General features: G+C 42.3%; 1 protein-coding gene across 2 annotated transcripts in view; it reads right to left on the bottom strand.

Moving 5' to 3' along the window:
- The window catches only part of LOC307014248 (glutamate receptor ionotropic, kainate 2), a 55,374-nt gene that overhangs the window by 14,772 nt on the left and 19,070 nt on the right, over positions 1-21,532 (bottom strand). For both annotated transcript variants that reach the window (XM_079642109.1, XM_079642110.1), the window contains exons 4-11: positions 20,409-20,590; positions 18,770-18,823; positions 17,180-17,353; positions 4,380-4,523; positions 3,498-3,605; positions 3,257-3,370; positions 2,967-3,173; positions 1,964-2,187 (exon numbers count right to left, since the gene is read on the bottom strand). In XM_079642109.1, coding sequence (XP_079498235.1) covers positions 1,964-2,187; positions 2,967-3,173; positions 3,257-3,370; positions 3,498-3,605; positions 4,380-4,523; positions 17,180-17,353; positions 18,770-18,823; positions 20,409-20,590 — 1,207 coding nt within the window. The remainder of the gene's footprint in view (positions 1-1,963; positions 2,188-2,966; positions 3,174-3,256; positions 3,371-3,497; positions 3,606-4,379; positions 4,524-17,179; positions 17,354-18,769; positions 18,824-20,408; positions 20,591-21,532) is intronic.

A 21,532-nucleotide genomic window follows, 5' to 3' on the forward strand; every position in this document is an offset into this window, starting at 1 on the left:
GCTCCTCTGTATGACCTTTGCCTGCAGCCGGCCTGTATTCCTGCGGGCCGTGTTTTGCACACCGATCACCAGGAAGAAGGGGACGAGGAACATGTGGACGTAAGGTCACCTCCTCACACCGAGCACAAGGGACATGTTGTATAGCACGCAGAATTCTAAAAAGATTCTCCCCATCTCCCGTCCTTCTTCTCCTTCATCCGTCCCCGGCCACAATAACAAAACACGCTCCTTCCATTAACTGTCTGTTGGATTCAATTACTCTGGCTGGCATTATAGATCGGCTGCCTTTCTTCTTTCAGGCCAAATGAAGAGGCTTGTATTAGGGGGGGGGTGTGAAAATCATAGGCTTCCGGGAGTTGGACAGCCAAACTGCGACATCCTGTAATTACATGTAAACATTTCATAATGGAATTTAAATCATACAATCTTTTGGCAGACGGATCTGCACTGGAAAAAGGTTTTTGCAATCTGAGTGAATACCATTTCTTTGTTAATAAAGAGAGAAATCAATCCAACCACAAACAGAGCTGAAAGAAACCACTGAGTGAAATGTATTACTCGGGAGCTTGAAATGAGATAGCTTATTTAGTCAGAAAAAGGTGTGTGTATGGGAATTGTGTGTGTGGGAAGAATTTCAAAGATGTGAAATCCCAGGTGAGGTTGAGGTGTTCACTTCACTCTATTTGCAGGGAATTAAAGAAAAAATAATATACTGTGCATTTTGGGGATTGACCAATCACTCGGTGGCCATGCAATCAATACTACAATTATGAGAGCTCAGCTAACTGAAGGAGAAAAACACTGTACTTCAGATTTGAACTTTGCTGAATAATTTTGGTCACAAAGTGTGAGGACAAGCAGTATTTATTGCCACGGTGTGCAAAAAAAACGTGCCCAATGCTTGCATGCAGACAAGAGAATTATAATTTAATAAAAGTACCGAGGCCATTTCATTACAACTGAAAGCATATTAATGTAATTGCATGCTAATCACTTACCCTGACCAACCGTGGAAACAAAGGTCTACGGATATGATTTGCATATTCTGAACAAACTTAGGTGACAGTTGCCGCTTTCCTCTTATGTGATCATTGTGCCGGTAACATTTGATGAAATGTGCATTAAACCCAAACCTCTCGGGATGAAAGCAGAGGAAGAGGAGCCCTGGGGTTAACACACATTTTTCAGTCATGCTTTGAGGGTTTCAGAGTGTTTCGAGATATTTGTAAGAATTGTACATTCCTTACGGCAGCTTAAGAGATATATAACGGGTAGCTGGTTTCACAGCTGCTGATGCTTGTGCAAAGATGCCTGAAACAGTGTTAGCAGTCAGCTGATTTTAATGACTACACCAGTGTTTTTCCTTGTTTAGCTCATTAATTGAAAAGTACAGCGAGTAATGAAATCCGAGATAACGTTAATCCTTTTTTATTACCTTTTTTTATTCTTTTCATTAAAGCTTCTTTATCAATGCACGGCAATGACGCTAAAACGTTTGTTATGTGAACTTTTCTGGGTGGTTGGTTAAAGTGCTCGTGGGAGGTTGTAGAAGTCGGAGATTTGTTGTTCTGGCAGGCGCTGCGCTTCTTTCTGTAAAACAGTCTACACTTCCAGTTGTATTTTAAGGCTTTAAAAGTCCCACTCTTGACAAAAATAAATCATTTCAAAGCTACAGTTGAAGTGAAAAATATAAGCAATCATGGAAGAACACTGGGAAGATCTGTTGGACTAATGTATTTTGATTTCATATTCTTGTGTTGTAGACTATAGCTACATCACTGAAGTAGTCTAAGAAAAAAAGAGACATTTATGGCTGTGCTTTGCCACCAGTCGAAGCATGATAATGATTTTCTGTGTAATATTCCCCACTTCTAGGCCCAGAGGGAGTCTGTGTCAAAGCCAAAGTAGGGAAACAGAAGAGGTACGTGGAGGAAGGAAGGGAAAGAAGGGCTTGACATGTTACCTGGCTATGACAAATAGCACACAACTGACACCCAAGCAAGCCAGCAGAATATACATCCAGATATCAGGTGAGAGGGGGTTGAGGAAGGAGAAGACCCCGGGGTTGGTGCCGTTGGGTTTGCGGTACAGGATACTTATCCCCAGCGTCATGTAGGGCTTGGAGAAGTCGATGACCTTCTCCCGGACGTAGGTGATGGCCAGAGGAGCCACCGCCAGGTCTGATTTCTGCAACGTGATAAAAGCGGCGGGTGTTTGAGTCACACAATAAAAGACAAGCAATCTCATTACGATCTGATTTCTGTCAACCGCTGTTCTGTTCAATATGTACAGGAGGAAGAGTCATGATGGAGGAGGGAAAATTGCTAGGGTCAGTAGTTCAGAGGGATTAGCAGGTAGGAGGTTGAGTTCTTTCTGGAAATGACAGGTAACGTTTCTAATCCTTCTCATGTGGTGTCGAGGATGAGTCACCAAAGAGATCATTTTGGGATTAGATAAATCAGGGGCAAGTAATCTGTGTTTCCAGTGGAACAGAAGATTAGCCTTTTTCTGACTTTGAATATTTTAACATAACCCCTCCAACAGTGGCGGTTTTTACAGTCTTTTTTCTTGTTTGAGATTCCTTAGGCCTTTCCTTTTCTGCTGCTTAAGACTTTTAACAAACAGTCATTTAGGGTTGAAGTAGCAACATTCAAATTATTCAAAGCAATGCAATTAACATCTCAGCCACCAATTGGGCATTGGATTGGATGTTATTAGTGAAACCGCTGGCTAGAAAATCTTTGCTTTCGGAGATTTATAGAATAGAATCGGACGGATGAAACCCCTCTTTAATGGTCACACATGCAGAGCACACAGCACACAGTGACATTTGGCCTCTGCTTTTTAACCCATCCTAGTGAAAGGAGTCTAGTACTAGGAGCAGTTTACTGTCATTTCTACTTTTTCCTTTTCCCCCCGGGTATTTTCAGCATATTACAATGCGCAGCCCCGTTGAGTTGACTTACATGGTCTATTAGCTCTCGCACCATGCCGTTCCATTGGCCGGTGCTTTCATCCAGCGCGCCGTACTTCCCATCTTCCACTAATCGCACCTCATAGCGAAAGCCCAGGATGGCAGAGAGCTCCCTCAGCAGGTCAATACAGTAGCCTTCAAAACGGTCGTTCCCATACAGAGGCTTGTCCGACTTTTTAAACATCACATATGGCTCCTCCTGTGCAGGGAAAATACATTTAGCGGTAGTTTCTTTCTGTGTGTATTTGACAACTGTGTGTGTTATTGTTTGTCTGCGTGTACCAGTATGGTGGAAACACGCAGGGACTTGTTAGCCAGAGAGTCCGTGATGTTGGACGTCTTGCTTCTGTGAGACTCGGTCATATTCAGACCGCTCGGAGGATCCCATGTTCCAATCTGTGAAACAATTCAGCATCAAGTTTATCTGACTGTCTGCAAGAAGATTTCAAAGCATCCAGACACACACTTTCTTTCTTTAAACTCAAAAGTCATACATCATCCACTGCACCAATGTGTCACACACCTTTTCCAGCCCCTCCTCCTTCAGACTGACGACATCCAGGTCGAAATCTGTCCTCAGTCCATTGGTCTTGTTGAAGAGAACACGTCCTGTCAACCCGTCCCAGTGAGCCTGCAGACAGAAGCACACAGCATAATAATCTAAATTCTCAGCGCACTGATTCCATTAACGTCAAGACATCGTCAGCTTATCGAAAAAACTTTTTCTGTCCCAATTATTAATTTTGTCTGGCTCTTCCCTCACTGTCTGTCTATCTCAACAAAATAACAAGAAATACTAAAGCATCCAGAATAATAGCAGGAGTGACAGGTAAGAGTTCATTATGCATGTGGTTCATTGTGCTTGAAGTTTCACTTCAAAGCCATTGGAGGAACAGACGGGCATGGCGAGCGATAGGAAACACAGGGGGGGGGGGGGGGGAGGCGCCCGCTAATACAATGGCTCATTCGGAAAATGACCTGCAATGATACCATCCACAGAATGAAAGAGCTTTGTAGAACAAAGCACATGGCTGACCCCGACTACAGTGAAGGAGACACAAAGAGGCTTTGAAACAAACACGGGTGGAGTAATGAGCGGAGAGAAAGTGGGATACAGGGATGGAGTTGCTGCGGATAAGATGGTTATTTAGATCACATTATCAATAACATTATTGAGAGTGTTCACATTAAGCAGCAAATGTGTTGCGTTTTCACATGATTTACAACAAAAGAACAGACAACAATGCAACATGTGCAGCTCAGTTCCCAGAAGCTGCTACCGTAATTCAGAGAGGATGCTGCAAACATGTGATCTCACTGGTCAATATAACATGTTGTGTTCAGCAGATTCCACAGGTCAGAGGTGAAGACAGGGTGCACACTGATAGCTCTGTTGGCCTTGTACCTCTTTGATGAGATTGATGAAGCGCCCTCCGAAGCGCCACGGCTTGTGGCGGTTACACTGCAGAGAGCTGACCGTGATCTGCTGCGACTGCTGCACCGCCACCGCCACCACGTGGACCGCGTCGTACATCAGCGCTGCATCCGTCTGCGGACAGGAAGGACAAATCATTAGACACTTTTACAACGCCTGCCAATACATCTATCCACATGACCTTTAATCCGCTCAGCTGTTCACCTGGGGAGGAACATAAGAAGCCGTGTGAAATTGTGGGTGACTTGCTTTACTCTTTTGTCAGAACATAAATTTGCTGTAAAGCCAGCAGTTAATGCCCCGCACAAATGGCACGGTGTCTCAGCCTGTTAGTAAAAATACCCGACCACTGTCTGAGGCGATGAGAAAGCTCCGCCAGGGAGAGTCTCTCAGTGGAAGGCCGGCCTGTCACTGTGAAGACTAATGAGTCCTGATGGGTGTGCCTGTTCTCCGGAGAGAGGGAATGCAAAACAGTCACCAGTGCATTCGGGACAACTATGACTGGCATATTCCGTGTAACACGCTAAGTACACAGGACAAAAAATAGCCGACATACATTGTGAAGTGCATTGAAAAGCACGTATTAGGGCCATCCATATAACCCCAGTAATAAGCCATCAAAGGAAGTAAAGGCTCAGGCTACATTTCTCACACCGACTGTGAGATGCTGAAGTTTATCTCTGCTCTCTGCCTGGCACACACAAATTCCTTTCATGCCGTCTGTCCTCACAGTTTGAGACACTCTCCAGTCACCCAGGTCAACACATTACAGCTTAGCTTAGATCCTCTTTCCATGGTCCCACACAGGCTCAAATACACTGTGGTGATCTTATTTGACGAGTCCTGGAGGACCAACCTGCGAGGCAGTATGAAAGATGTCTTTGAGACCACAGAGTATCCTGCAGCTATAGGGTCTGTTCGGATGTGCCGGCTGTCAGGGAGAATGAGCGGGGGTCCTGCACAGCTAGGTGCACAGCAGGAGACCAGTGAGCTGCTGTTCAGCTCAACTCAGTTCCCTATGTCGTTCCTATAGGCGCAGTGGAGCATCCTTACCCTCCATGTCGTATAGGAAAGGAATGCAAGACGGTTCTACGAAGGACGGAAAATATGCTACATGTAACCAGCCTATATTTATAGAGGTCAATTAAAGAAAGACATCTGACTTCCAGCAGCAGGGAAAGAGAAAATGTGAGATAGAGAGGAGAGCAGGGAGCGGCTTCAGGGTGGGCAGATAGTCGGGTTTCAGCCCATCCCCTCGCTCTCCTGTGCTGTTAGAGTTGGTGACTGCTGGTGTCAAAGGCAAAAGCAGATCAGAGGGTGGGAGACCCATCTCTGCTCTCTTTCATCCCCACTGCCTCCCTGGGAAAGGAGGACAGCTACCGCCATATCGGCTTGTGTGTGTGTGTGTGTGTGTGTGTGTGTGTGTGTGTGTGTGTGTGTGTGTGTGTGTGTGTGTGTGTGTGTGTGTGTGTGTGTGTGTGTGTGTGTGTGTGTGTGTGTGTGTGTGTGTGTGTGTGTGTGTGTGTGTGTGTGTGTGTGTGTGTGAGTGTCATGGTGTTCATGGTAAATACTGATTAGGAGAGGAATCCGTATCCAAACACTATTTTCTCACTGAAGGGAAAGTTCATCATGTCCAATAATCCAATTCTTGTTGTACCAATTGTATGTAAGACTTATTGGCTTATTGTCTTTATTTTAAAGATGCACTTTCCAAACAGCTCAATCTGATTTGATAAAAGTTGAACTATAATCACTTTCTGTTGCAGCCCACTCCTGAAGTACAATGATACATTTTGAATTCATTTATTCCACAAATGGTTCATTTCAAATACACTCGCTTTTGTTTTAAAGTGACTGGGTTGAATTCATGCATTGCTAATCTTTCTCTCATAAATGCCTGCCTCTTATTTTAGTTCTTGCTGTTGACCTTCAAAGAACAGTCAATATCACATTCCTATTCTTCCATCTAGAAACACTTTATTCCTTTGGGTCAAACTCAACAGCATGCACATTCATTTCTAATGAAACATTACAACTATAAACATATTCTGTGAAGAACTCCTCTGGGAAAATAATCTGACAACTTGTTTACTTAAAACAGATACCACTTCAAAGTTCTGCTTGGAAGTTTATTTTTATTCTACGTTTCATACTGATTAATGCCCAAACATAAATTCAGCCGGGATATTTCAGCAAAACCTTGGAAGTGTGACCAATTCATGTCTTTGTGCAGTGTCCAAAATTAAGATTTGAAAAGGCCCCAAACATGCTAGTGCCACAATAAGAGTTTCTAAACTATTTATTTTTTAAATCTTGGCAACATTAGACAACATCATTTGTTAATTTCAACATAAAGATTGATCTTATCAATCAGACATATATTTCTATTTGAATACAAAACGTTCATTAGATGTTTTGCAATGTAAACTCATTGTACACGATGCTGTGTTTGCATTCTAGCACAAAATCCCCCATCAGCCTCTTTGTTTAAGTGATTTATGTCCTTCTATTAGCTTTCCCTGAAATATTGACTCAATCTTTTAACTTCTCTTTCACGTGATGTATTGTCTATGATTTATGCAGCAAAGACTTTTTTACTATTTGTCTTTGGAGCAGAACACTTCCTGAAAACCCCTTTGTGATGGAAACAAAGGAAAGCTGGCATCAAGTGCAGGCAGCAGAGATCAAGAGTGAGGAGGAAAAAAAACCTAAAAAGATGGCTCGCAACTCTGGCAGATTGCATTCAATTTAGAAACAATCCAAGAGCGATTTTGATATTTATTTCAGAGCCAAGCGATGGTCCTGTGGGGTGTTTTAAGTGCTTTAAGTGAAACCAATCTGACACTCAAGAGACCGAGGGGAAAGGGTTTCGAACAAGATGGCCAAAACCTTTGTTGCCTTGTCTTTTTTCCACTCTCTTTTCACACAAACACCCACATAACCATCTGAAATCACGCAGTCTCCCTCTGCTTCAATAAAAGTACAATTCCAGCCTTTTTCCTTCATTTCATGACTCATATGTTTCAACACCTCAAATCTTCCTTTCGTACCCTTGATGTCTGCTTTAACCTTTGCATGTACCATCTCTCATAAACAGGTAAGGATCATACACATATTAACACACTTGCAGAAAGACATTAATGTATGCACACCACACTTAATAACTGGGAACAGACATAGTGGCAAACCTCAAGCTTCCTTAAGGCATGCCTCGTTTGTTGTAGTTGCATGCAGTTTCCTCATTTAGAACAGGAGCAAACTGTAGCTGCTGTGTGTCTGTGTGTGTGTGTGTGTGTGTGTGTGTGTGTGTGTGTGTGTGTGTGTGTGTGTGTGTGTGTGTGTGTGTGTGTGTGTGTGTGTGTGTGTGTGTGTGTGTGTGTGTGTGTGTGTGTGTGTGTGTGTGTACTGTATGTGTGTTCACAAAAATATATTCCTTTTCCCTGCATCAGTATTCACTCCAGCTCCCCACCATGTGCATAATTCCTCTGTCAATGTTGCACCCCGAAAAATCTCTCTTTTTCTGTTCACCTCGTCACAATCAGTCGTCCCCTCCCCTCCCCTCCCCAGCACACACACACACACACACACACACACACACACACACACACACACACACACACACACACACACACACGCTTTTGATGGACGTCTTCCGCGGCTGCTTGTGTACAGTATAGGACTCCGCTGTTTATACGTATCATATACATCTGATTAGCCCTAATGAGATTAGCACTGACCTGTTACTCACCATGCATCACTAAGCTGCAGCTGCCAGGCACAGAGCAACACACACACACCCACACCCACACACACACACACACACACAAACACACACACACACACACACACACACACACACACACACACACACACACACACACACACACACACACACACACACACACACACACAAACAGGCATCATTGCCATCAGCATCAGAGTCACCGTGTCAGTGGGAGAGAGAGAGAAGCTCATTGTTTCATTGGAGCCAAAGTCACTCTGCCCTCAGATCACAGACAGTCTCATGGGGTTTGATGATTTGATAGAAGAAGAAGGTAATTATTCATTTCATTCACTCTATATGTATTTGTGCTGCTTCAGTGCGCAGCCGGTGCCAGTATTTGACTCAGTATTTCCGCTGTCAGACACATTACTGCAACTCTAAACTTTGTTATGTTTAGCAATTAAATCTTCACTTGTCAAGAGGAGTTTTCGGTGAAAGCTACACGATTATTCATGATGTCTACTTTAATCAAGAAGCTCTCTTCGCTCTCAACCCCCACGGAGTGAGATACCGCATTTGTTTTAATCTGCCAAGGGGAAAACCTCATGAGGAGGATGGACACTGGAGGGAAATGTCTGTACATAATTAGAGATGAATTTCAAATGTGGCAAGAGATGCAGCCTTTTAAAGAGCAGCTCGTTGGTGAGCGATCTGAATCCAATCGATGAGGTTCCACAACGCTTCCTCTAATATCAATTAAAATGAGGATTGTGGGACATACACATATTTGTTTTCTTGGCGAAAGTTAGATGAGATTAATATTACTGAGTGTGTTGTCAAACTACTTGTTTAGGTCTCAGTAAGAGAGCAAATATGCCTTATTCCCACATATTTAAATATTCATTTAAAGTCTAAGAAGCAGTTTCCAGATGACTGTGAAGCCTCAAATCTTCCCAATATTATACGTTTTTTCTCATTCTAGTACAAGTTCAAATATAATGCAACATGTGCCAGAGTATTTCTAGCATTGGTGTGTTGCATGAGACCCTGGGTGATGAATCAGTGCAAAGAGAATTGTGCAAACTTTCACTTCTAGGACAAAAATGAAAAAGTAAAGGGTTGAAAAACACTGAAATATGACATATGTGATTTATGGGGCATATTATGGCTGTTTCAGGCCGCGTAGCAGAGAAGGGAAAGCAGGCCGTGTCAGATCATTTTGGTGGGGAGACGCCCTGGGGTGACTGCAGCTCAGTAGTGCCATCTCTCTGTCTGTCCGTAACTTTTCCTCTCTGTCTCTCTTCGTCTCATTGTGTCTTTCCCTCTGCCTTCCCCGCCTTCTCTCTACAGTTTTCCACTGAGCTCAGAGTGTGGGTATATGGAGGGCTTTGCCAATGCAGTCACTGTCATTTTTCCTCTTCTCTTTTGCGTTGGAGGTTTAATCCCTTTTCTCACATTGCATTTCCACATGCTGAGGCAACAGAGCAGACTTGTTACATTTCTTTTTTAAATTAATTTCTTTTTTCTTTCTCACAGGGAAGTAAGACTGGCTTCTTCCGACGAGGACCCCTGGGCTGCGGATCTATTGATGGCGCTGGATTTATGTGAAAGCACATTCATGGTTTTATTGTAGATTTAAGCACACTTTAAAAAGGAGGATAAAAAAAGTAGACTGAAGAGTTTATTTTATTTTAAAGAAAGGATCCTACGGGAAGAGTGAGAAAGTGAACTGCACTCTGATGTATTTATTCAGTATTGATGCGGAGCTATTAAAGCATCCCATCTTATCAAATACTGACAGATGCTTGAATATTGATGCAACCTTCACTCTCACCTTATACTTTTATCAATGTCTAAGTGATCTTTTTATTTCAAGAATAACAGGCCTAATCACTGCAGGTAATTCCCCCTCTAACGACTATACATATAGTATATTTGAACTTGGGAATGAAGGTTACAAGGGCAGAGAGAGTTAGCGACCTCATCAAATGTTGAAGACAAACAATGTGTAGACATAGCTAAATGGGAAAAGCAGTTCAAACACGCACAGACTGCTCAAGCTGACTATAGTCCCTCTCCTGTTTGTTCCAAACAAACCCCTCATGCTGCTGCCAGAAACACTTCCTGCACACCAGATTTCTCCCTATACAATTCTTTCTAATTTTGGGTGAAAGCTAAAGTATAAAGGAGAATATATAAATTAGAAATATAGCAAGATTGAAGGTCCAGAGTCCAGTAGCAGCTTTATAAGGCTGTGTTTATGAACAGCATGCCTTGAGGTCAAATCTAATGTGAGTTGCTGATATGGTGTTCAGCAGGTATCATCTCTAGCATGTTGGCATGCAACTATTTGCATTTGAGGCAAAACTACACTCAAGCCCAGCTGAGGCGGATGCAAACATGATTTGTTTTGCAGGTATTTCAACCAAGTTTAAGTTGGATAACATCAAAATGTTACCCCCCTGTTATTTCTCCTGTGTTGTAATACATGTGTTGTTCTAATGAACCCTTTATTAGCTGTGTGTCATTGGCTTCCGAGTTGTTACCTAGAGGAGATAGGCCCAAGTATCATCTCAGATTGAGAGTACACTGTAAATTCATAATTGGTTAAGTATACAGTGTTACACTTGCATACATGATTCTTTTTTTTTAGAAATGATTATTTCCAAAGTCTAATCCAAAGTGGTGGCCCATCTGACTGACAGATCTAGACTGCTATCCCTTGAGATGAATCCCTTTAAATGTCCCAGATTGATATAATGAGAAACAGCAAATTAGAAAAATTAAATCAAATAAGTACCTCATTATTTCTTTAAGTTAAAAAAAAGGTTGTGAAGGCTCCAAGCTGTGGTTCAGAGCCTTCAGGTAGCAGCGTGCTGTCGGTAGCACTGTCTCTTCAGAGTCCTGCCTAATTAGCACCTCGCTGCCTAACCTACATCTGATCAAGTGGCTGTTTAACACGATGGCCTTTCCTCGTCTTTAATCAGCCTCCGGCTACGTCTAGCTAAAGTAGGTGAACATTACACAACACTCAATCAGCTGGATACACTTCCCAAAATGTCAAAAAGCTTTTAAAATTCAAAGGATGTTCTTAAGTTTTAAGCAAAATCAAAGTAAAAAAGGAAATACATCCCTCTAAATTCCACCTCCATCTCGCTCCCGCTGCCTGTTCTCGCTCACAAAAGGCTTCTATGGACCGAGGGAGCACTGGTGCTAATAATGTTGATGCTGTGCCAAGCCCAGCTGGTGGTGCCCGGCACAGGGCATCGAGTGTCTGCTCCCCACAGTTGCTGTCTTTAAAAGGCTCTCTCCTCTGCCAACTGGGATCAGAGGGAGACAGATCACATTGCTGTAATGGACGCAACCAACCTGTGAACCTGTGTGGAGTGCAGTCTGTTAGCTCTGGATATCAGATGCAACATCAGAGCCTCATGCTTTTCATTAGGCTGCAAATGATGTGTGCTATCGAAGCGCTGGGAAGCATGTTGCAATAACAAGAAATAAGAATGTGACCTTTACTATTTTACACTTTTTATTTAAGATCTGATAAAATGGTAGTTTTTGAAATCACATGGAACATTCATTTAAATAGATTCAATTTCCACATCTTCTCTTAAGCTCCTTAATAAACTGTCTCATATAATGATACCAATCTCTGATGACCTAGAATTATAGTGGATAATATCAGTCATGAGATGCATGCGTTGGGTTAATCAAATAGAATTAGCTGAATGTGAATCACTGCTAATGCCCTGAAAAACATGTTTTAAGATGCAGAGAGAAAACTCACTTTAGAATAAAAATGTATCACAAAATGCTTGATCTAATTTCCAGTAAATCTTATTTGTGCAGGGATTTGTATCAGGCATAATGACACCACGTATCCTCTATTTAATATCATTTTAAATGAGGCTCAACATACACCCCCTCATTTGGTTCCATGTTGCATGCATGACGCTCACATGGGCGAGGGGATCATGTGTCCGCGTTCTCTTCCCATTGTCAGATTGTGCTGCCTACAAACCTGAGCCATGTCCCGACCAAATGTGAAATGAATCAGACATCCTACAGCAAACACCTATGTGTAAACAGACCTGGAGAAAGCATCTTCTAACCATATGTTCCTGTATCACGATTTCAGTGTGTGGGTGGCTCAGAGCTGTGTGTGAGTGTGTGTGTGTGTGTGTGTGTGTGTGTGTGTGTGTGTGTGTGTGTGTGTGTGTGTGTGTGTGTGTGTGTGTGTGTGTGTGTGTGTGTGTGTGTGTGTGTTTGTGTTCTCTCCCCGTTCTCTCTTTGTCTCTGCCTGTCAGTCCGTCACACTCTCTGCAACCTCCCTCTTCCCTTCCTTTGTAGTATCCCTAATTTGTGGAAAAATGATACAATTTTGTCATTTTCTATAAACATCCTAAAGACGCACTCTTTTACCCTTGTGTCAATAAACCATCTACAGGATAAAAAGATATAATTTCGGTCTTTATTGATCTGGTGCTACTGCCTGTAAAGGATGGTGGGATTTAATAACACAGGTGCAAGAGTTCGGTTCATAATTTCATGTATCGACCAGCGAGGACAACAAACACGCCTCGAGTGAAAGAAGAGCAGCCCGTGAGTGTGTTTACAGTTCAGCGTGTGTGTGTGTGTGTTTACAGTTCAGCGTGTGTGTGTGTTTACAGTTCAGCGTGTGTGCGTGTGTTTACAGTTCAGTGTGTGTGTGTGTGTGTTTACAGTTCAGCGTTTGTGTGTGTGTGTTTACAGTTCAGCGTGTGTGTGTGTGTGTTTACAGTTCAGCGTGTGTGTGTGTTTACAGTTCAGCGTGTGTGCGTGTGTTTACAGTTCAGTGTGTGTGTGTGTGTGTTTACAGTTCAGCGTGTGTGTGTGTGAGTGTGTTTACAGTTCAGCGTGTGTGTGTGTGTGTTTACAGTTCAGCGTGTGTGTGTGTTTACAGTTCAGCGTGTGTGCATGTGTTTACAGTTCAGTGTGTGTGTGTGTGTGTTTACAGTTCAGCGTGTGTGTGTGTGTGAGTGTGTTTACAGTTCAGCGTGTGTGTGTGTGTTTACATTTCAGTGTGTGTGTGTGTGTTTACAGTTCAGCGTGTGTGTGTGTGTGTGTTTACAGTTCAGCGTGTGTGTGTGTGTGTTTACAGTTCAGCGTGTGTGTGTGTGTGTGTGTGTGTTTACAGTTCAGTGTGTGTGTGTGTGTTTACAGTTCAGCGTGTGTGTGTGTGTGTTTACAGTTCAGCGTGTGTGTGTGTGTGTGTGTGTTTACAGTTCAGTGTGTGTGTGTGTGTGTGTTTACAGTTCAGCGTGTGTGTGTGTGTGTGTGTTTACAGTTCAGTGTGTGTGTGTGTGTTTACAGTTCAGCGTGTGTGTGAGTGTGTTTACAGTGCAGCTTAGAAGATTCATTGTGACATTTCTATAATTAATTTGAATGCTTAAGTGCACTGAACCTATGATCTCATGATGCCTTTATGTGAAATGCATACATGCATCTGGGTCCGTTTCACAAAAGCTATTTGCTAGCTCTGCTCACGTGCAAATGGTCCACTTCCACAAATGTAGATAAAAAACCTTGCTCAGGAACTCAGATGCTCAGGAACGCATTGCAGGTATGGACTTTGCTTTGATTAGCGAAATGTGTCAGAATTAACAGGAGAGCATGTGATCTTAAGTTGCACATTTGGTGAGATGGGACTAGTCACATGCATGCATAATTTCCTGTCATTTCCTTGTGCACGGGTACGCATTTTGTATCCCTTGGGGAAAAGACAGACAGCCATTAATGAGTAAATATGGCAGTTATAAAACAAAGCTGAAGAAACACTGGAGACAAACAGCTTTATATCATGGCAATCTTTAAAAAGACATAGGTATGAAAATTATACAACATCCTAATTTTGATTGCCCAAATACATATGTGTCTGTCATGATGTGTTTGTCACCACAACTAGCTGTACTTGAGTGCTACGTGCTGTCAAAGAGAGTTGTTATGACTGGACAGCTTTAATGGAAAGACATTTTTACTTTCTGTTTTGGGGACAAATGCTGCGTTGTAGATCTTCTTCTTCAAATCATTGTCATTAGCAATTATTTACTATACAGTATCCTGTGAAAATCTGCTGAGCATGCATGTTCTTGAGCTGATTTAAGTGAAGTGTTTTGCTCGAGGATATTTTAGCAATAGCTGCTGATGGAAAGGAAAGGAAAGGAAAATGTTGCATTTGCGGATTTCCCTCACTGGTTTGTCAGTGTCTTTGCACGTCTGTTTTCTTTCCAATTAATTTAGTGTTATGCCAACAGGCTTTTTACAGCGTCCCATGCGAACTTGAGCTGCAGCCCCGTCACGTTATACATATTACCCAAACAACCGCACTCCATTAATAAGAGTCATTATTATGAGCTATTACACCAGAATTGCATCGGTGACACTGGAGAACATCCCACCCTCTGTTGTGGTAATTATAGCTCACTGAAATGTAGACATAAATGAAATGATGCAGATGTAGAAAATAACTGGCCCTAAAGCCTCAGTGAGGCGTACAACTGGGAAACTGTTTTATTTTTCTTATTTCCCTCAATTAAATCCAAGTATATACTTAGCTCAGTGAATGGGGATTTGAAAGAATGCAAATTACGATGGAGCATTAAAACCAAATATCCCATTAGCTTGGGGCTATAATTATACACAGATGGGACAAAATAAGAGAAATCTGCCTATCAATCTATCTAGCCATCTATCCATCTATCATTAAGCACAGTGTGTCTCTTTCTGCTGTTAATCCAAATATAGATTGAGGCTAACAACAATTTAAGCTCCAAATTACTTCAGGGATAAAGCGGCGACGCAAACACACAATATCACACGCACTTCACGTCCGAACACAAACGAGCCCCCCCCACTAATTAGCATTCCCTCTCTCAGTGTGCATCCCTCGACGTCAGAGACACCTCGGACAAACCCCCCGTTAGGAGGAAGGGGCCGGGTGTGTTTGTGGCTGCGAGCTAGCCGGGCTCTCATTATGCATCCTTCCCTGAGATAACACTCGGCCTCACCCAGGGCTGTGAATGTCACTTTGATTATACACAATCTGAGTCTAGTGGCGTGACAAAAAAACATTCCATGCACCTCCCCACCCTAACCGCATTTTTTCCTTTGCCACAATCTCACCTCCCCGCATCCCCACTCCTCTACGTCCACCTCCCATCTCAGTCAATCAATTCTTCGTGGTGAAATCACAAGGTGACCTGGACGGCGTTGTCCTAGTAACCATTGCTACACAACTGTTGCCTGGTCACCGTGCCACAAACAAGCCCGGCACACAGCAAGGCTTCAGTGTTGCAGAGAATGAAAATAAGGTAGGAGAGAGGGGAGGAATAAAAGGCTGGAGGGAGGGGGGTGAGAGGTCACACTCTGGCTTCTGCAGCCCACTTTCATTTAATGATACCCTTCAAGGTGGCTTCTCAGCCCAGAGCACCGATAAACAAATGTCAGGCAGATCTAAAAAATGAATTAAACACTTTCAAGTTGCAGATAACCCAAATATTATTCAGACTCATACGTTTATAATGCAGGTACGGCTTTTCACAATCACCAGCAGACCCGTTTCTCCATTATGTCTTTATTATGCCATTAAAATGACGTGTTTTTATATTCATTCTTTCTATTTCTCAAATGACGCTTTATTAGGAATCCTCTTAGGGCGAAACACTCTAAAGTATAAAGCACATCCGAGCCGGGATTTATAAAAAGAGCACTCTAATGAAGTACTTTATCAAGCCTGCATGAGCCTTCGGAACCATTTTTCATTATTTTACGGTGGTTCTAGTCCAGTGCGATATGTCAATATGTAGCATAGGATCTGACAAAATGATTCATGCAATGCTAATTAATCAATTCAACGTTCTCTGCTAATATCCATTAATTTCCGGCGGAGGAAAAAAAAATAATTAAGGGGTTTTAACCTCTCTGTGCGCTGCATTAATCTTTCTGCATACATACAGCAACGTTTGTGCACATTCGGGAGAAAGGATACACATACTATTATTTGTCGATACTGCTTGTACTGTATTGTTCCTGCAATCCGTACCAAACTGCTGTATATTTGCAGGGCCTTAATTGGAAACTAAAAGAAAAAACACATTGATTCCTCCTGTGTGTTTTCATTTCATCACATGTAAGTGTGAATTACTGCTGTGACTGATATTTGAAGAAACACCACTGTGCTTAAGTCTTTGATGAAAGGACATGTCTTTCATTACACAGATATCTGATGCCAGCTGGCAAGAAGAAAAAAAGGCTGACTGAAAGCGGGGGGAAAAAATATGTTTTCCGGCAAGGAAGACTTTGTGAGGGAGGTGCGGTAAATCCACTGTTTACAACAACACCCACACCCAGACAGGGACCTTGAATGTCCATGAAGAGCTCCATTCCCTTTTTCACTTTCAAATCACCTTATCCTAGGATTTTTTGGATGCCATCCTAAAAAACCAAGGCCATAATTTCCATCCAATTTGTTCCCCCTCTCTGCATGAACACTGACAGATTGTCATATTCTGGCCACGCTCCCAGAGGAGAGCTGTGAGAGGCAGGAGGGCAGATAAACGGCTATTATCATTCACACTGCCTCATTACTGAGCATTTAGACCTATGGGCACCAGCCCCAAAGCACCAAGCAGAGGGCGTTGATGCTGCCACCATGCCCCCCCCTATGCCCCGCCCCCATGCCCCCCGCCCCAGGAGCTCTGCGCCATGGAACCTGTGATTGACAGTAGGCGCTAATTTATTCTCTTCAAAAACAGCATAGTTCAAAACCTTTTTTTTTTGTAATGAACAGTCACCTTGCATTGTGAAGATCATTTTTTTATGTTCACTGAAGTGACTGTAGCATAAACCCCCTCCCCCCCCCCAAAGGTGCCATTACGTTACATATGGCTTCAGATTGATTTGGTCATTTGGACATGAAGGAATGGAGTGCAGCTATGAGCATGTTTTCTGCAAACACAGCATAACATTTGCATTACGTAAGCAGCATAAAAAGGTTTGAGCCTACCGTCATGAATCCATCCAGCAGGCCTGAGTCGGGTTTGGGGGGGGCTTGTAGCCGCTCCATTGACCACTTCTCGATGATGGACGACACCTGAGAGTTTTCTGTGTTGAGGATGCGGAACCCGGTCATGTTGACTCCACTAAAACGATACGGCTCCATGTCGAGGGCAAAAAGGTCCTGGATACATAAAGATGAAAATCTAGATGTGTTCAAGCTGCCAACAATAATTAATTCCTCAACTTTTTCTGCACTGAATACTAATCTCATCTGTCCTCAATAATTAAGAGCAGCCATTTGAGTTGCAGCTTTAGCAAGAGGGAGCAGAAGAGTGCAGTTGAAGGTATTTCAAGAGCTGTATTATCTCATGCTGAGGCAGCAGCCTTGATGAAGGAAAGGCTTGCAAGGTTACAGGCCGGCTTTTGGTGGACTGCCATCTATCATGTGGAAGGGAAAGGACAACCCAATCGTCCTGCATACAGCATGCCTGGCATCTCACCAGGCAGATGTCTTTGGGATGCGACGACACAGTTGACAGAGCGACAGCAGGTGATGAACTCACAATGGCCGTGCCACGGTCAATGTTTGCTGTCCTTTTCCGAAACCAGCATGGATGGCTCGGTCCCAGTATACAGCAGCTTTGGCCGGCATAGTGGCCTCTATCCGGCCAAACACTGGCTGATGTTAAAGTAGGCATGTTTCCACCCGACAAGCAGCAGCATGCCACTGACAGAAGCCTATAATCACTATTCTCTTTTCTTTCCCAATGACATACCTGCTTCCACTCACTCCCCTTTCATCCAGCCAGGTTCGTCCGTGGATGCACAAGAGATAGATAGTTGCAGGCCCTGTGCACTGTCAAATGTCTTTTTCAGGTCAGCTTTCTCCAACCTTTCCTTCAGACTTTCCAATTGTGAGCCAAACAACACAGCGTGAAGTGTGTTTGTTAGCTATAATGGACCAAATGGGTGCCAGTCATCTGCTCAGGGCTATTATCCTAGCTCTCAGTCTTCTGTTCTCTGGGCTCTGCGAAGATTTGCTGCTGTTCATCTGCAGTGTAGCAAGCAATCTTTGTAGTGGCTAGATCAAAGAACTTGGGAGAACTTCAATCGCGCTGCCAGAGTCAGAATAAAATATATCCAACTGCTTGTGTTTCCTACTTTCAGGTTTGTGGACAGCCGCATTGGGGGGCAAAGGTATGTGCTGTATTCAGGAAATAAACTTGAGGTAAACTTTCACAACTTCAATATGCGAGGAGTTTGTTTGTAACCAACTACAATGAGTGAGCTCAAGGCCGTCTATTATCACAAATGCAGGTTGTAGTTCAGGTCCACAAGGCTTTACACACAAGAACAAATTAATGTTTTATTTTTATTTTGACACGCTCCTGGGTGAGTCATATTTAATTTGATTTTCAGAGAAGAAGAATAAACTGCTTTTGAGACACCTGGATGTAATTTCGCTCAAGCAGTGCAAGACGCCAAGGGAAAGTACAGTTGAACACATTTTTAAGTAAATAAGGCTCCGCAAAAAAAATGACATATCCTATATAATAGCAATTTGTCAACATAAAAGCAGAAATGGCAGCGTACTCACCAGGGTAGTAAAAATATAATGGTAGTACTCTGTCATCATACCCATGGCCAGGGCCTACAGGGAGAAAATAACATCGGGTAGTAAATACAAATGTAAAGATTAATGTAATTAAATGTAATTCTTTATCAAGCTTTTATTGAACCTGTATAGTCTGACATCCTTAAATGGTGGGATTGGTAATTGATAATAAGTAGAATCATTATTACACTGTATAACCATCACGAATACAATAAAACATAGCAGTAATTGGACAGTTCACTCTACCTTTAAAACAATGGTAGGACATGTGTTGGAGAAGGAACTGAGTTGAGCTGCTGACATACAGTTCATGGTTTCCTCTGCCTAGTATTCACCATCAATAAATAATCATTCTTGTTGCTTCGCGTAGACACACAGCTGTATAGAGAATTCAAGCAGTGCGATACGCTTCAGAGAATACTTCTTTTCAGTAAAAGAAAACCCAGACTATTCTCAGAAGTAACGCGCCTCTGTAAAACGAATTTAACATGCCTGTGAGCAGAGTTAGATTTTCTAATTAAAAAACCTTTATTGTGCGGCGAAGAGCTTCCATTATGGAGGGACAGTTGGAGAGATCTAATATTCTACAAAGAGATTAAAGATGGAGCAGAAAGTAGGTATCCAAATAATTTGCTTCAGTGCTTTCAGAGAGAATGAGCAATAAAGGGGAACAGATACTGTATTGGCTTATTATTTTAGTGCTTATACATAATCAATTAACTATGAGTCTATGTATTTAGTGCTGAGTCTATGTTTTCACAAGGAGAAAACCTAACATTTAACTATTATTATTTAATAACTCAATGAATTTTACAAATGATTTCAACCATCCTATTAATACATGTAGCAGACTGGTTCATATCCTTATCTAACATTTCGGTTTAAATATTGAACCTAAAGGTAAATTGGATGGAGTACACAATACATAATAAAGACATTGTGAAATAAACAATTATATTAATTAAATGTGTAAAACAAAGTCTTTTAATCTTGAAAATTGAAACAAAAGTATATTAATAGTATATGTTATTCCTTCAGTTTGGTAACAAGATTGGGAATCATTTTTATTTAATTATAGACGATTTCAAAAGGTGTTTTTATTTCATATTGGATTTTTTTTTCCAATCACACTCCATGTCACCTTTTATCTCAAACTGTCATCTTTCATGCCGATGGAGTTGTCAATAGTCGCCTCTCACCTTTAAGTGGATTACCTTCTTCAATATCACATTGGAAATGGTGTTGCTCCAGAGGTGCTAAATGGTTAGATCTAGAATCGGGGTTTTGAGCTGGAGGCATGTGATTGGTTGATAGGTAAGAGGGTGGTGTCATAAAGAGTGGCAATAGCAAAGGAGACATCGTGAATATAGAAATGACTTTTGAATAAAACCGTATTAAACTCTGTTATTATTGCAATTAGAACAATTAAGTGGCTGTTGATGATAATGAGTTGACTTTTAATAATTTTCAAACTCACTTGGTATTTTATTTTACTTTTTTGAAATATTGAAATATTCGTGTTCCATTTATATATTTTACACACTTTATCAAAAATAACTATCATGGATTAATCCAACACTTCAACTCCATAGATTACCCTATCGTGGCTCAATACCCATACCTGTTTTAGGATCCAGGCAGCCATCTCATGTCCACAATCAAAGATGACATGGAACTCCTTTGCCTTCTTCATCTCCTTCAGAAGTGGCTTGGCATCCTTGGTCTCGGTGGGCAGCTGTCGGATCTTCAAACGAATGTTGTATCGTGACGGTGCCTTGATCAGCTCCTGCAGTCGAATAAGACCTGCAGACAAAGAGGACACATATAGCGTGAACAAATGAATTTGAAAGACGCAGCTTCAATGGGTTTGATCTGCTGCCATTTTGAAGTATCTCCGATGCTGAGGAGGCCACAATAAACAACTGGATTCAGGTTTTCACAGCAGGAAAAGGCTCATATGCATGCCTTCCTAATCCACCGTCTATTGATCCTCCCACTCAAGCTTGGCAGGCAAACAGACTGCTCCAGCACCTATCAAGAGAATTTAACACCAACCCAGCACTCTTTTTTATAACAAAACAGAAAAATGCAAAGAACCACAATCTGCACCCTCCTACAGAGACTTCCAATCGCACAGAAGCCTCCCAAATGCTGATTCGCTCTCGTCCTCCACGATACCACAGAGCAGCATGGAATAGGTTCATTTTTATCCTGATGGAAAGCTGCTGTCAATCGTGCCTCTCCACTCTCTCTCACACACACTTCAGATGTGCTCTGATGAGAGGGCCTCTGTTTGCCCAGCTTGTACTTGCCCGTAGGGAGCCCGGCGCCTCCGTCACATATTGAGCTACAATCTTCACCTTTCATTTCTCGGCCACACATTCAGGTAGAAAGCTCTCCGGGAGATACTGCGATGAGATTACAATGAGTTTCTCCCTCAGTAAAGAACTCCAGAGTGCTGGGATGAAAGAGGCTGGATTGATGGGAGAGATGATTACTTGTCATGGGTATAAAAATGGATTGAGCAGGGAGGATAGTTTGAGAGGGGACTAGAGAGAGATAGGATTTTTTTTTTCTCTTTTTCATGGAACCACTTAAAGATAGCTCAGCCTATTTTTTATTTTGAAATGAAGTGCTGTGTGAGCAGTTTAATGGTCTTACTGTGAGTGGGGCTGGGTCTCCCTGAGGCATATACAAAGATTGGTGTGAAATAGGAACATGCAGGTCTTGTTGTGAATTGTCCCA

Source organism: Notothenia rossii (genome assembly GCF_949606895.1).
Source record: "Notothenia rossii genome assembly, chromosome: 8".
NCBI classification, from domain to species: Eukaryota; Metazoa; Chordata; class Actinopteri; order Perciformes; family Nototheniidae; genus Notothenia; species Notothenia rossii.